At 46.8% G+C, this 15,866-nt stretch overlaps 1 protein-coding gene across 8 annotated transcripts in view; it reads right to left on the minus strand.

Moving 5' to 3' along the window:
• Positions 1-15,866, minus strand: part of SYCP1 (synaptonemal complex protein 1) — a 276,938-nt gene that overhangs the window by 55,052 nt on the left and 206,020 nt on the right. For all 8 annotated transcript variants that reach the window (XM_083172734.1, XM_083172733.1, XM_083172735.1 and 5 more), the window contains one exon: positions 8,621-8,674. In XM_083172734.1, coding sequence (XP_083028860.1) covers positions 8,621-8,674 — 54 coding nt within the window. The remainder of the gene's footprint in view (positions 1-8,620; positions 8,675-15,866) is intronic.

Raw genomic sequence — 15,866 nt, forward strand, 5'->3', positions numbered from 1 at the left:
ACCTAATGGCATGTCAACCTAATGGTATGTCGACCTTTTGAGTTGTCGAACTAATGGTGTCGACCTAATGGCTGTCTATCTTCTTGTTGTAGACAAATGGTCCCGCATCCTACAGTCATATGGTTGACCACTAATGATCCACAGTGAAAAGGTCGACAGGGTCCAAAGGGCAACAGTGAAAAGGTCAACATGGTCCAAAAGTCGACAGACAAAAGGTTAACAGGGTTCAAAGGTCGACAGTTTAAAGGTCAACAGGGTCAACATGTCGACAGTGAAGAGGTCAACATGGTCAAAAGGTCGCCGTGGAAAAGGTTGACTTGCTTAGGGCTCGGTGCCTCAATGCACACTGTTATATTCTCCCTCCACGCCGCAAAGGCGTAAATGCTGTAAAATGTATTACTGTATTCAAAATACAATCCATTTATACACAGAATTACAAGTTTTTGATGAAAAGAAGTTATTGAAGGTGTAAAATTATTTAACTGTAAGCCTAAAGTGACTATAATTACTAAAATAGGTGTGTGTGTGTGTGTGTGTATAGGCACCATATTCTGTGAAAACCTTTATAGTATTCTAAGTATACAAAAAACGGGTGTGGTACAGGGTTCCGACAGTCGGGATCCTGACAGTCATTAGTCCGACATCAGGATCCCGACTGGCTAGACCCAGACAGCGTGGCAAGCGCAACAAAGCCCCTTGCGGGCTCGCTGTGCTCACCACCCTGCGGGCACGGTGGCTCGCTATGCTCGACACTTATTCTATTTTTCCGCTATGGGGTCTTGGACCCCCACGATGAAGAATAGCCGGTGGCCATCGGGAACCAGTGCGTCGGGATCCCGATGTCGGGTAAATGACTGTCACGATCCCGACTGTCAGGACCCCGTCTGGCACCCACAAAAAACACAAATGATAAAAAAAACTGGAAAAAAAGTAGGTGTGCATCAATTATGAATATTCTGGATAGAGCCCAATCCACAAATGAAGATGGGGGACTCCCCACCTAACTGTACACCAGCAGGGCCGCAAAAAGGTGGGGACTGTGGGGTCTGGAGTCCGGGCCCCGGCAGACATGGGGGCCCGGGGGTCAGCGGAATACCCCTGCACAGGAAGTGGCTCCCCTGTACCTCTGTTGAGCTGGAGCGTGAGACCCAGCAACAGAGAAATGCAGCAGCCCTATGCTGTCAGTGCCGGAGATCGCGGGGAGGAGACCCGGGTAGGGGACCCGGAGGAGAACGCCCGGCGGGGGATCGCAGGGAGGAGACCAGGCTCGGGGACCAGGAGGAGGACGCCTGGCGGGGGATCGCAGGGAGGAGACCAGGTTCGGGACCAGGAGGAGGACGCCCGGCGGGGCAATGCAGGGAGGAGACTCTGGGGCCAGGAGGAGGACTCCCGGCAGGGGACCCAAAGGTGGAGGAGCCCTGCGCCCGCAGCGAAGATCAGAGAAGGCCAGTAGGTGTGGTGTGCATCTAGTATCTACATTACATGTTCTCTGAATCTGTGTTTGGATGTGTGTTTGGATGTGTTTATGCTGTGTGTAGTGTGTGTGTATGTATATGAATGTATGCTGTGTGTGTGATGTATGTATCTATGGTGTGTTTGGTGTGTGTGTTATGTATGCTGTGTATGTGTGTCTATGTATGTTCTGTGTGTGTGTGTGTGTGTGTGTGTGTGTGTGTGTGTGTGTGTGTGTGTGTGTGTGTGTGTGTGTGTGTGTGAGTGAATACTGTATTTATGTTTGTAATTATATATATATATATATATATATATATATATATATATGCAGAGCCAGCCGGCAACGGAGCTGGGTGATAAATGAGGGGAGGGGAGAAGTGTGTGTGGGGGGGGGGGAGGCCGGACTAGAAATTTGTCCCGGGCCCCACAATAGTGGCAGCCCTGTACACCAGTGTTACTAAAGTTCACTTTGCATACTTGACTTGTCCAAGGTACTGTATGTGCTTGTAAATGGTGCAAATGTATAGAAATAAAGAAAGAAAAAACCCATCCGTAATTGTACTGCACTCAGGGGCTAATTTAGGTGTGATCGTATAAGTGAGCACACAGGATCCGTTCTGGACGGGTGCTGCGATCACTGCGCAGAACAGCAAACACCTCTGTCTGAGTGACAGGAGATGCTGAAAGCAGCTTATGATATGCGATCCAAGCTGAATCATGCCATTCAAGAAGTAAACTGATGGACCCTAGGCATATCCTATAATGTTACACTCCTGGTACATTGGATAATAGGGTTTTTATTCACCTTATCAATGTTGGTTTTAGTATGGTTTGTTTCTTTAAATAACAAACATGTAGAAATGTTGTATTCTAAGCATTAAAAGTAATATTATTCTTTAAAAATGTCACACGTTAATTTGTTTCCAGATAGTCAGAGATATTCTTTTTCCAAAGTATACAGACCTTTAGGTGAGGATGACATTTGCTTAAATCTTGAACATCATATATGTATCACTGATTTTAAATATTAACAACACAGATTTCCTCTATAAGAGTGTGGCATGCCATCAATTAAAACATTTACCACATGGTAGTAGCTCGGTTCAACAATAACTGCTACAATACAGTCAATTATAAAGTACTGTAATTGTACTGTGAGAATTGTAAAAGTATGCAATACTTATTATGTGTAACAAGTACATGTATCTTTGACCTTTAACATGTGATTTCAGGATACCACTTCTGTAAAGGCCCATACACACTAGTAGACTTTCATTTCAAAAGACTTTGCCAAAATCTTTGATAGATAAATCTTTCACCAAAGTAGTGCGTACACACTGGACTATTTTCCTCAAAGAGCAAGAGATTTTCAGGAGGCAAAAGACTTTGCTGAAATCTTTCATATACAAGGCTATTTAAAAATTGGGCTGGGTTTGAATTCCAAGGGGTCATTTTAATCAGTGCATTCCTGTTCAAAACTGATTGCTGGGCTGCGTATATTCAGAGCCCAGCAATCAGGTAAACTCCACCCCGCGCCGCCCGGGTGATAGTGACAAATTGTGGGTGACGGCAGCGTAAGGGTGGCCAGTGATGGTGACGTATAGTGGGTGACAGCAGCGTGAGGGTGATGGGAAGTGAGTGAGGGTTACGGGTAGTAGGTGAAAGCTGTTTATGTACAGAGTGTCACCTGGCGGTCCCGCAGTTGTAGAGTTGTACTGGCTCGGGGGGCACATGCCATCCTGCCACCTGACACAGTCTGCCACTGGAACTTGGGCTCCTAGAATTATGGGGCCCTAGGGCAACCGCCCATCAAGCCCTTGCATTAAGACGGCCCAGAATATATGCATTGCTGGCCCGTGCCAGGAATGTATATATTACTGGCTTATTAATAACATTGGTGCCCAGTGGTGCCAGTAATATATACATTGCTGGCATGTGCCAGCAATGTATATATTACTGCATTATAAAAATTATTGGTGGCCAGTGGTGCCAGGAATATATACATTGCTGGCATGTGCCAGCAATGTATATATTACTGCATTATAAACATTATTGGTGCCCAGTGGTGCCAGGAATATATACATTGCCGGCCTGTGCCAGCAATGTATATACTGTATTAATGGCTTGTTAATAACATTGGTGCCCAGTGGTGCCAGTAATATATACATTGCTGGCATGTGCCAGTAATGTATATATTACTGCATTATAAACATTATTGGTGGCCAGTGGTGCCATCAATATATACATTGCTGGCATGTGCCAGCAATGTATATTAATGGCTTGTTAATAACATTGGTGCCCAGTGGTGCCAGTAATATATACATTGCTGGCCTGTGCCAGCAATGTATATATTACTGCATTATAAATATCATTGGTGGCCAGTGGTGCCAGGAATATATACATTGCTGGTATGTGCCAGCAATGTATATATTACTGCATTATAAATATCATTGGTGGCCAGTGGTGACAGGAATATATACATTGCTGGCATGTGCCAGCAATGTATATATTACGTCCTTTAAACATTGGTGGTCAGCGGCTGCGTGTGATACATACACGCACTGTGGAGCAGGGGGAAGATGCGGCCAGTAAGCCGGGGGCGGGGCGTTCGGACGGGGGCGGGGCGCTCCAGGGTGCCGTGTAGCCGGGCGGGGGAGAGGAGTCTGCTGCGTGCAGCAGGTCTGCAGCGTGTGCCGTGTGAGCCGGGCAGCGTGGGAGCGAGGAGGGGTGAGTATAAGCAGGGGGAGGGAGCGGGCGGTCAGCTGGGCTGAAAGTCTGTGATCTTTCAGCCCGGCTGCCGTACACATTTAGCGATGATGGCTAAAAAACCAGCCATCATCGCTAGATGTGCTGGTAAAACCAGCAGACTGCCCACCTCGGTAGCGATGATGCGGGAGCGCGCATCATCGCTAGTCGGGGATCTCTGGCCCATACACACTAGGCGATTTTGAGCTGAAAATCGGTCAAAACACCCGTTTTGACTGATTTTCAGCTCAAAATCGTCAAGTGTGTATGGGCCTTAAAGGTGAATTTCTCCCATAAGATCACAATATTTATTTTTGGTGATTTAAAGCCACAGTCCGACATGGGAAAGAGTACAGTAAAAGAGATTAGATCTGTTTTCATGGGAGTATGTCACATCTTCCACCCTGTTAGTAAGAACCATTGTAGGGGAGGCAACAGGCTAGCTTCAAAATGAAAGTACACTATGGAATAATGTTAAATAGTTATGTGAAGTAGAGCACCTTTGGTGGACAGTGCTTACCGTAAGATGGACGGGCATTTCGCTAGTGTTGTGGCCTGTTCACCTTTTTTGTGCAGCAACAAATTATATTTAACAATATTATCTGCAACACTGTTGCTCTTACAAGGCTTCCATTTCTGACTGAAAGCTATCAGATTTTACTATGTTACACACATTTTATAAACAGTTTTAAAACTGCTAATTACTTTATAAGGTTTTATTGTGACATTTATTAAATGTGAAAATTATATTCTTTTGTGTCTTTGATTAAACTTTATTTTATAATTGCATAAGCAAATAATATGTTTTACATATATTGTGAGCACTAATACATTATCCAAGTAATGGTGTGAATACATAGTCGAGGGCCGCGCTATTCGACCCCAATGTGGAATCATACGGCAAGCCATGAGACATACATGAAATTTTGACTATATAGTACATATCTGTACTATATAGTCAATGCAGCCCTGACTGTCTTGCTTCAATTTGTGCTGTGTGGGAGCACGCATCAGGATCGCAAGGTAAAAAAACACTGTGCAATCTAACTGCGATCCTGATGCGATTTTGACTATATAGTCAAAATTGTATGCTGAACTGTACCGTGTGTACACACCATGGGGGTTATTCTGCTTCACTCGCAAAGGCACAATCACTCTCATGGACAAAACCATATGCACTGCAGGTGGGGCAGATGTAACATGTGCAGAGAGTTAGATTTGGGGGGATATGGTCGTATTGTCGACAGCACTTAGGTCGACAGGTGGCAAGGTCGACAGGTGTCTAGGTCGACATGTGTGAAGGTCGACAGGTGTCAAGGTCGACATGGGTTTAGGTAGACACAGCGTTATTTCATGCCCTACCATCCAGTAGAGTGTAGTGGGAGAATAAAATAGTGTGCCGAGCGCAGCGAGGCACCGTGCCCGAAGCATCGCGAGCGCAGCGAGCGATGCGAGGGGCTGCGGTTGACTTCCAACTGTGTCCATTTCGACGGTGTCGATATTCGGGTAAAAAACAGTAAAAAAAAACATCTCGACCTTCCGACCTGTCGACCTAACGCTGAGTCAACCTAAACCCATGTTGACCTTGTCCCATGTCGACCTTACAGTGACGACCTAAGTGCTGTTGACAATACGATCCACTCCCGATTTGGGTGGGGTTTGTACTTCAAACTGATATCTATATTGCAGTGTTAAAATAAAGCAGCCAGTATTTACCCTGCACAGAAACAATAAAACACCCAAATCTAACTCTCTCTGCACATGTTACATCAGCCCCACCTGCAGTGCATATGGTTTTGTCCATTAGAGAGTGATTGTGCCTTTGCAAGTGAATCACAATAACCCCCCATAAGTGTCTATTTAGGAGCTTGGTGACCCCTGTATTACAGATGTTCCTGAACCTAAACCTTGTGAACAGTTTAGTGCGGTGTACCTGTGCAACTCTCCAATTCTTGTCTGCCTGGTCCTCCCTATGTACTCTTGTACTTATGCCCCTTTCCCACTGCAGCTAAAAAACGGTAAATTGCCGATTTTCAGCGCAATTTACCGTTTTAAGGCTGCAGTGGGAAAGTGCCAGAGTTAAAATACCGTTTTAAAGTTAAATGGTATTTCAACCCGTTTTTAAAGCAGAGTCCTACACGTTAAAATAACGTTTAAGAGGCAGTGGGAATGCCTCCTAAACGTTATTTAGCCTCCAGGCAGTCCCAGTGCCTTATGAGAACTAGTAGTTCTCACTTTGTGCATGTGTAATGAGTGCACGTGCATAATAATGAGCCACTCATTACATATGCACATATGTAATGAGTGGCTCATTATTATGCACGTGCACTCATTGCGCAAAGTGAGAACTACTAGTTCTCATCAGGCACTGGGACTGCCTGGACCCCGCATGGACCCTGCATGGCCACCGCTGCCTCCCCACTGCCCTGCATCCCCGTGCAGGTAAGTACAAGGGGAGGGGAGGTGGGGGCACAGGGCAGGTACGGGGGGGCTAGGCACTCTTTACACTTGGGGGGGGGGGGGATTAGGCACTGTTTACACTGGGGGGGTTAGGCACTCTACATTTTACACGGTTCACTGCAATGGGAATGGTACTTAAATGGTATTTAAAATGGTAATCTGCTGCAGTGGGAATGCTAATACCGTTTTAAATACCATTTAAGATTACCAGTACTTTAAACTAGTCTGCAGTGGGAAAGCAGCATTAGTTAAAAGATTATTGTTTATAAATGTAACCACTGAGGAAAAAACTGTTAAAACTAAAATGTGTACTTTTGATATCAGACTCTATAATGGGCCTTTTTGCAGACGACACAAAGGTATGCAACAGGGTAGACACACTAGGAGGGGTAAAACAAATGATTGATGGTCAAGAGCATGGCAACTACAGTTTAATGCCAAAAAATGCAAAATCATACACTTGGGTCTCAAAAATCCAAAGACTAAATATAGTATAAATGGCACTATAATGGAAACTACTGAGGAAGAGAGGGATCTAGGTGTCACTATTTCAGGGGACTTTAAGGCAGGTAGGCAATGTAACAAAGCAATGAAGAAGGCAAGTCAGATGATTGGTTGCATAGGGAGAGGTATCAGCAGTAGAAAGAAAGAAGTAATAATGGGGCAGATGTATTAAGCCTTAACAAGAGCTAAATGCAAGGGTGATAAGGAGAGATAAACGTCCAGCCAATCAGCTCCTTACTGACTTTTTTCAAACACAGCCTGTAACATGGCAGTTAGCAGGTGATTGGCTGGACTTTTATCTCTCTTTATCACCATTGCATTTATCTCTTGTTAAGGCTTAATACATCTGCCCCAATGCCACTGTATAGGTCATTGGTATGACCTCATCTAGAGTACTGTGTTCATTTCTGGAGGTGATATCTCCAGAAGGATATAAATACATTAGTGACTGTACAAAGAAGGGCAACTAAAATGGTGCATGGCCTACATCACAAAACATATCAGGAAAGATTAAAAGATCTTAATATGTATACTTTGGAGCAGAGAAGGAGAAGGGAAAGGGGGGACATAATAGAAACTTTCAAATATATCAAGGGTTTTAACAAGGTACAGGTGGGAGACATTCTTCACAGGAAGAGGAGCAGCAGAACAAGAGGACATGCACTGAAACTAGAGGGAGGAAGATTCAGGGGAAATTTGAGGAAGAATTACTTCACAGAAAGAGTAGTAGATAAGTGGAATAGCCTCCCATCAGAGGTGGTAGAGGCAAATACAGTAGTACAATTTAAACATGCTTGAGATAGGCATATTGATATCCTTACAAAAAATAAGGATCAAATATGGTTTGAGGTAACATGTTTAAAAAAGGGGTAGACTAGATGGGCCAAGTGGTTCTTATCTGCCGTCAAATGCTATGCTTCTATGTTAAGGAGCCTATACACTCTCCGTTTTGAGGCTCCGTTCTGTACTTTTAAAGTACACATTGTATCGGATCGCATGCATTGTGCATGCACTGCGATCCGATGTGTAGCTAGTACAAAAAGTATGTGCAGCACATACTTTTTGTACCGTACTATGTGATGCACGGGAGCGCGCATCGCATAGTACAGAACGGAGCTGGACACAACAGAGGGTGTATGGGCTCCTTTATAATAATCTGTATAAAAGGAACCAGCTGTCATTGGCTCGTGCCTGTCGCCAAGTTCAAATAGTCTATACTGCCTACTGGCCACTGGACTGCAACCAAGGTTGGTTCGCAGTCGGCTCTAAATAAAAACGAGTGATACACTGGCTTGCCCAAAGCTCAAAAAGCAGACACCGTAGGTAGCTCTATGTGGGTTGGCACCTTTCCAGCCCAGTGCCCTCTTGCATTGTTGACGCCGTCTGCAGCATTGCTTCGGCCCTGCACACACACAAATTGCAAATTACACTAAGCACTAATGTGGATGATATCACATACCTTAGATTCTAGAACACTATATTCTTCTTTCATTTTCTTTTTAAGAAGCTTGTTCTATTGATTTAAAAAAATACATTATTTATATTAGCGAAGTGAGTTTTTTTTTTTTTTTTAATAAAGTTTTTTTATTTTGCAGGTCATAAATACAGAACAAAACAGCGAATCAGACTTTAAGCATGTGAATCAGCCGATCCAAATCAATCAAAAAAGTATCAGAATGTACATTGTATTCACATATAATATCATCATTGTACAAAAATATCAAAGTTCAATAAAATACATCGCCATCCTGTTCTGACTGAGTAGCAATATTGATTTTTTCTGATTTTGAATTATATATTTAAGAGAACAAACGATAGAAGAGAAGAAGAAAAAGATAAATAGAAAGAAGTAGATAGAAGATAGAGAAACTTTAGTCACTAATGAGTGCGCATATTGGGGGTTCAGTCCCACTCAGGGTGGCAGATCGGTATGCATCATAGGTTAGATGGTTCTTAGATGGGTGTTAGCGTTATGATTATCAGCGTCCACTTCCAGCACCGTACAATGGCCCTGTATCATCAAGCGTGTGCGGAGTGCGGAGACTCCAGCCACCTGCCCCATATCTTGTCAAATTTAGGAAGAGTGCCCCGAGACATGTATACATATTTTTCATGCTGTACTGTGGTGTTAACTAGAGCCCTCCATTCCACCACCGTGGGTCCCAGGCTAGCCATCCAATGCCTAGCTATGACGACTTTAGCAAGGGAGCATAAGTTGAACACGTACTGTCCCTCAATGTTATTTAGTGAAGTATTTGCTTTACTACCCAGAATACACATCTTGGGGGTCAGGGCCTGCCCAGATATTCCAGTAGATGTTATGACCGACTTAACCGTCACCCAAAATGAGTTAACCAGGGGGCATTCCCAGAGGAGATGCCACAGATTCCCCTGCGTGGAACCACACTTTGGGCAGGCCGACGAGGCCCGTCCACCGAATTTAACCAGAGTAGACGGAGTCAGATACGTTCTGTGTGTAATAAATATCTGGACTTGTTGAAATCTCGCGGAAACCGTGGCATATCGTGACGATGCCAGTGCCTCCTCCCACTCCTCTTCCTCAAAGGCACCCACATCATTCTCCCACTTGGCCTTTAGGGCGGGAAGCGAGTCCTTATGCAAAAAGGATAATAGGAATGAATAGGCCAGAGAGATGGTTTTGACCTGTCCGAGATTAGCCAGGAATATTTTTGCCGGGGAGGCTAGTAGCTCAGGGGGGCCGTTGTTAAACTGGGTATTTAGGGCATGGCGTAGCTGCAGGTACCTAAAGAAGTGCACCCGGGGCAATCCAAACTCCTCCCTTAACTGCTGGAAGGACTTCAACACGGCTGTCTCATATATTTGTCCGATCGTCACCACTCCCCCAGACGACCACAGACTCCTACCCGACAAGCAGGCAAGTTCAGGTAATTTGGTAGAATGCCAGAGAGGAGCTCCAGGATCTATGGCCTTGTATCCCATCAAGGATTGGGCTTCCTGCCATATCTTGATGGCCTGGACCACCAGAGGAGGGGCACCCCGGGGTATCCTCCCACCCAGCAGTAGCTGTGTGGGTGTGATGTCGGGATATATTTGGTGTAAAAATGTGGTCGGGAGTGAACTCTGATCAGTGTCCTGCGTCCAGTGCCTAAGGTGTGAGAACTGGCCAGCGTAGTAGTATAGTCTGAATTGTGGCAGAGCCAGGCCCCCATCTGTCCGTGGCCTAGTAAGGGTGCTGATATTGATTCTGGGGCGTTTATTGGCCCATATCAATGAAGACAGTAAACTGTTTAAGTGCCTGAAAAAGGAAGCAGGCACGTACACCGGGGACTGATTTAGGACATATGTTATTTTGGGCTGCAGGATCATTTTAACCAGGTTGACTCTGCCAATGACGTTTAGGGGCAGCTTGGTCCATACCGACAGTTTGTCTTTGACCATGGTCAGCAGTGGGTTTAGGTTTCTGGGTATAAAGTCCTGACTAGTATTAGTGATAATAATCCCCAGATACTTAAAGTGAGAGACCCAGCTAAGTGGAAGAGGGGCGCCCAGGGCCACCGGCGGTGGGCCCCGCAGGGGCATCATGGAGGATTTGGACCAGTTCACCGTAAGTCCGGAGAAACCGCCAAAATCCTCCATCAGTTGCAGGGCAGTCGGTACAGACAGTCTATAGTCTTTCAAAAAAAGAAGTAGGTCGTCAGCATAAAGTGTCACTGTGTCCGTTTTCTGACCCAGTTGGAGCCCAACTATATCTCTGTGTGTCCTAAGAATACAGGCAAGCGGTTCGATAGCTATGGCGAAAAGACCAGGAGAAAGGGGGCATCCCTGTCTAGTACCCCTTCCTAGCGCGAAGGGAGGTGAGACATGGCTATTGACGGAGACCCTGGCCATCGGGCGGACGTATAACAACTGGACCCACTTCAAGTATTGTGGACCGAAGCCCATACGTTTCATTACCTGCCATAGATAAGGCCACTCAACAGAGTCGAATGCCTTATTTGCGTCAAATGAAACAATGGCTGAGTAAGTTTCCTCAGTATGGGTGGCCTGAATATGTGTATATAGCCGTCTTAAATTTATGCTAGTGGACATACCCGGCATGAAGCCAGTTTGATCCGGGTGAATAATGGACAGTATTACACTATTTAGCCGAATAGCCAGAACCTTTGCCAGAATCTTTACATCTGTGGTAATCAGGGAGATAGGTCTGTATGAGTCGGGGTGTTCAGGGTCTTTCCCGGGTTTGGGTATGACCACTATAACAGCCTCGGACATAGAGTCCGGTAGCACATTACAGTCAAAAAGATCGTTAAATAGTTTCAAAAGCTTAGGGGCAAACGAGTCCAGGTGCGCCCTGTACAGTTCCACTGGGACCCCATCTACTCCCGGGGCCTTACCCCCGGGGAATGACCGGATCGCAGTCTCTATCTCAGTAATTGTGATAGGTGCCTCGAGGGAAGATTTAGCCTCCTCAGACAGTGTGGGTAAGTCAATACGATCTAGGTATTCAGTGAGTTCTTCCTGCGGGCATATTAGGCGTGAACGATACAGCTCCCTATAAAAGTCTAGAAATACATCCGCTATTTCATTGGGGGATGTCCTCAGTACCCCGTCAGAGTCAAAAATTTGGGCCACAGAGTTTGCAGGGCGGTCCAGGTGTACCAGGTGAGCCAGGAGGCTACCTGTTTTGTCAGCACTCATGTACAGTTTGTGGGATTTAAATAGCAGACTACGAGCATTGCGCTCCTCCAAGTGGGAGACCCAGGTATTTTGTGCTAGCTCCCATTTTACCCTGGACTCCTCTGATCCCTCCTCCAAGTGAGCAATCTCTGTGCTCCGACACTCATCCTCCAATTCAATACCCTTTGCTTTGTGTGTACGTTTAATAGTGGCAATTTTAGATATGAGGGTGCCCCGCAGGTAAGCCTTGAATGCCTCCCACACTATCGGGGCAGGGGCTGTGCCTGTGTTTATGTCAAAGTACCCGTCCCACAAGGACTGGAGGTCCGAGGATTCCCCAAGTTGCAGTAACCAGGAGGGGTGTAGCTTCCAAAAGGACTGTCCTCTCTGGCATTCCATCTCCACCGTCAGCAACAGGGGAGAGTGGTCTGATACGCCCCTCGCTTTATAGCAGATGTTTTGGAGTCTGGGCAGTACTGAGGGAGTGACGAGGGCCAGGTCAATACGCGAAAAGGAGTGGTGAGTCTTAGAAAAGCAGGAGTACTGGGTTACCGCAGGGTGCTTTAGTCGCCATGCATCCCTGTAACCAATGGACTCTACGTATTTAGCAAAGCCTGTGGGGCGGTCTTCAGTAGGGACGGAGTCAGGGGGCCACCATCTGTCTAGCCTTTGATTCATTAGTTTATTAAAATCCCCAAGGCATATGACTGGCGTGTCAGGGGATTGGGCCACATAGGCAGCCGCTTGTTTTAGAACATCATAGTTAAAGGGGGGTGGGACGTAGACCGCAAGGATAAAAAAGGGCTGGGAGTATAGTTTACATTGGAGAAAGACGTACCTGCCCAGTGGGTCAGTCTTCACATCTAGCAGCATAAATTGTACAGATTTATTTATTAGTACTGAGACCCCTCTAGAGTGAGTAGAATGTGAGCTATGGTATGCCCATCCCACCCAAGGTCTGCGTAGTGACATTAGTTTATTTCCCTCAAGATGGGTCTCAATCAGGCAGGTGATGTCAGATCCATACTGCTTAACCATTTTGAGAACTAGAGAGCGTTTACTGTAATTCTATCATTTAACCCCCGGACATTCCAGGCTAAAATATTAAGTTGCGTCATATTGGAGTACATGATGTGGGCCGCACGGATTTGTAGTAGTGGCACCGCCACCATGTGGGCTTGAGTGAACCACAGCTAACACCTGAATAAACCTCGCACCTCCCAATTGTATGCATAATGATTCAAAATATTTAGCATGACTAGTAGAAAGAGAAGAAGAAAAAGAGCAAGAAAACATAGAGAGAACAATCCCAACAAAATACACCCCCTCCCTGTATACCTCCCCCAACCTAGGCATACTTGTAACCCTAAACCTAATACCTGAAAAAGACAACTACCAAACTAAGGGGAGCAGTCAGTTAATAGCTACCAATGCAAGCTCCGGGGCCCCCTGGCCGTATATTGCCTACACTTGCCTATAACAACATTTGAACAGAAAAACAAAAAAGCACAGTATTTATCAACATGCCCCCCCCCACCCCCCCCTCCCGCCCCCCTTCCCCGCATATGACATAATACGTCAAATCAATTGTACTACTGCTCTAATCATATTCACGGTAGTCAGCAACATCAGCTCCACTCGGATGGCTTGTGATCTCCTGAAGGGGTCATATGAAGTGAAAGGAAGTGACCAAGTAAGTGAGGATCAAGTCCTGCTTCAGGCTGCTGCTGAGTATCAGGCCGGGGCCAGCTGGCGGGCACCAGGTGCAAATCTATCAAGCCATGCTGCAGCCTCACGAGGGCTGTTGAAGAATTTAGTCTCTCCCTCCGCCACCACCCGCAGCCGGGCCGGGAACAGCATGGAGTACGAAAGGTCCAGTTCGCGCAGTCTGCGCTTCACGGGGACAAAGGAGGCCCTCTCCTTCTGTACTTCGATGGCAAAGTCAGGAAATGTGGAAATGGTGGCACCATTTCTAATCATAGGGCCTTTGGTGCGGTTCAGGCGCAGGATCGTGTCCCGGTCCTTATAATGTAGGAGTTTGGCTATAAGGGTTCTGGGTGGAGCACCCGGAGGGAGTGGACGGGTGGGGATTCTGTGTGCCCTCTCGACAGCAAATTGGGAGGTGAAGGATTCTCTGCCAAATGTCTCGATAAGCCAGGCCTCCAAGAATGCCTCTGGCGTCGTGCCCTCCTCCTTTTCCGGCAGGCCTACGAAGCGGACATTGTTTCTCCTCAAACGGCCCTCCATATCCATTAATTTATTTTGAATGTTTGCGACCTGTTGTGTCAATGTAGATACTGTGGTTTTCATAGGGTCAATTGCGTCTTCAACTGTTGAGACCCGGGTCTCCACCTCCCCCACCCGCTCCCTGATGCGCTGTACATCCTGCCTAAGGAGGGATAGGTCGCACTGTACCTTCTCCATTTTGTCGGATAGACGGTTCTCAGTGCCAGCAATGGCCTCCAGGATTTGTTGGAGAGAGGGGGATGCAGGTGAAGCGTCACCAGGGGGGGCTTCAGAGTCAGCTGGGTTGCCAGAGTTCTGCCCGGAGTCCCCCGGGGGTTGCCTGCGGGCCCTGCGCCTCTTGTCCTCTTGCAAATTTGGCCAGCTTTGCTGCAGAAGTACTATGATTCTGTTTCACCATGATTGACTGGTGTCAGGCTGGTGAGCCCCCTTCCCAGCTGAGGCTGCTTCTGTTGGTGCAGATTATAGTACTTGCTCAGTGAGTGGGGTATGAGGAGTTATATGCTTCACTCACCAGGGAATGCAGTGCAGGGCAATGGGAGTCTTGTGGTGGTGTGCGCAGGGCAGTTCAGCAGGGGTAAGATATGAAGCTCCACTCAGGGGTTACTGCACGCTTGCGTCCCTGTGTGCTTGTGTGTGCACTGCTTATCATAAAATGGCGCCCGCAGCACAGGGCCCAGCCAACTTTGGGATGGTGGAAGCAGGCTGTTTCCCCCGCAGGAGACACCGTTTCAGGTGAGGGGCGTCTGCTGGTGTGCGTTGTCCCCAACAGGGCATATATTACAGGGTAATAGCAGGGTATGGCAACGTTCTCTGGGCAAGTGCAGCGAGCTGGGGGTGCGGAGTCACGCTGGAGGGGTTACTGTGGGCTGTGTGCTGTAGGCGCTGCTGCGTCCAAAATGGCGCCCGCAGCACGGGACTCACCAGGCTCCGGGCAGGCAGATAGACCAAGGATGTGCTGTGGGTGCCGCTGTCCGGTGGACGCTGCCGGCAGACGGGTGTTCCAGGGGGATCTCCCCCGCGACGCCGCCTCAGCAGCAGGCGTACAGGCGGACGTGGACTGTATGGCGGGGAGAGGTAGGCCGCAGTCCTCACTTCGGTCCGGCGGGCTGACAACGGCGCCGGGACCAGATCTTTCAGGCGGGCGGCTCGTGTGGGGTGAGGTGAGGTCACCGGGCAGCCGCTGGCGGTGGTGTCGGGTGAAATATTAGGCGCAGGATGGGTAAACGGATGGGCAGCCAGGGAGCTCCGTCCTGACACGTCTTACCCGCTCGCCGCCGTAGCCACGCCTTAGCGAAGTGAGTTTTATAATTTGCTGCACATTACAGTATTACGACAAGTATTTAAAAGAGTGCATATATAGCTGACACTTTTATTCATGGTGTTTTTGCTATATATAAACTGTACTATTAACTGCCGGAAGGTACATAAACGTGTTATTTTTAACTTTAAAAGGAAAAAGATGGATGCCAATACATATGAATTACTTGGGGTAAAATTTACTAAGAATCATTTTTTTTTTGCTGAGAATGCGTTCTTGTTCTAGTTTAGCATATTTTTGACATTTACTGAAACCAAACAAGGGTGTAAAAACATGATTTTATTTGGAAAACGAAGTCCATAATAATCACAAAAGCCAATACATAATTTCCAAAGACAGGAATACAACACGTAGAATTTTGAAAAATCATGTTTCTATACATGGATCAAACACAGACCAATTTTTTTTTTAAAATAGATCTGCCGGGGGCGTGGCCTGACAGCCATCACGAGTAGCAGCACTCCCAGTGAGCTCCCGGGAA

Source organism: Crinia signifera, chromosome 2 (assembly GCF_055691185.1).
Source record: "Crinia signifera chromosome 2, ASM5569118v1, whole genome shotgun sequence".
NCBI lineage: Eukaryota > Metazoa > Chordata > Amphibia > Anura > Myobatrachidae > Crinia > Crinia signifera.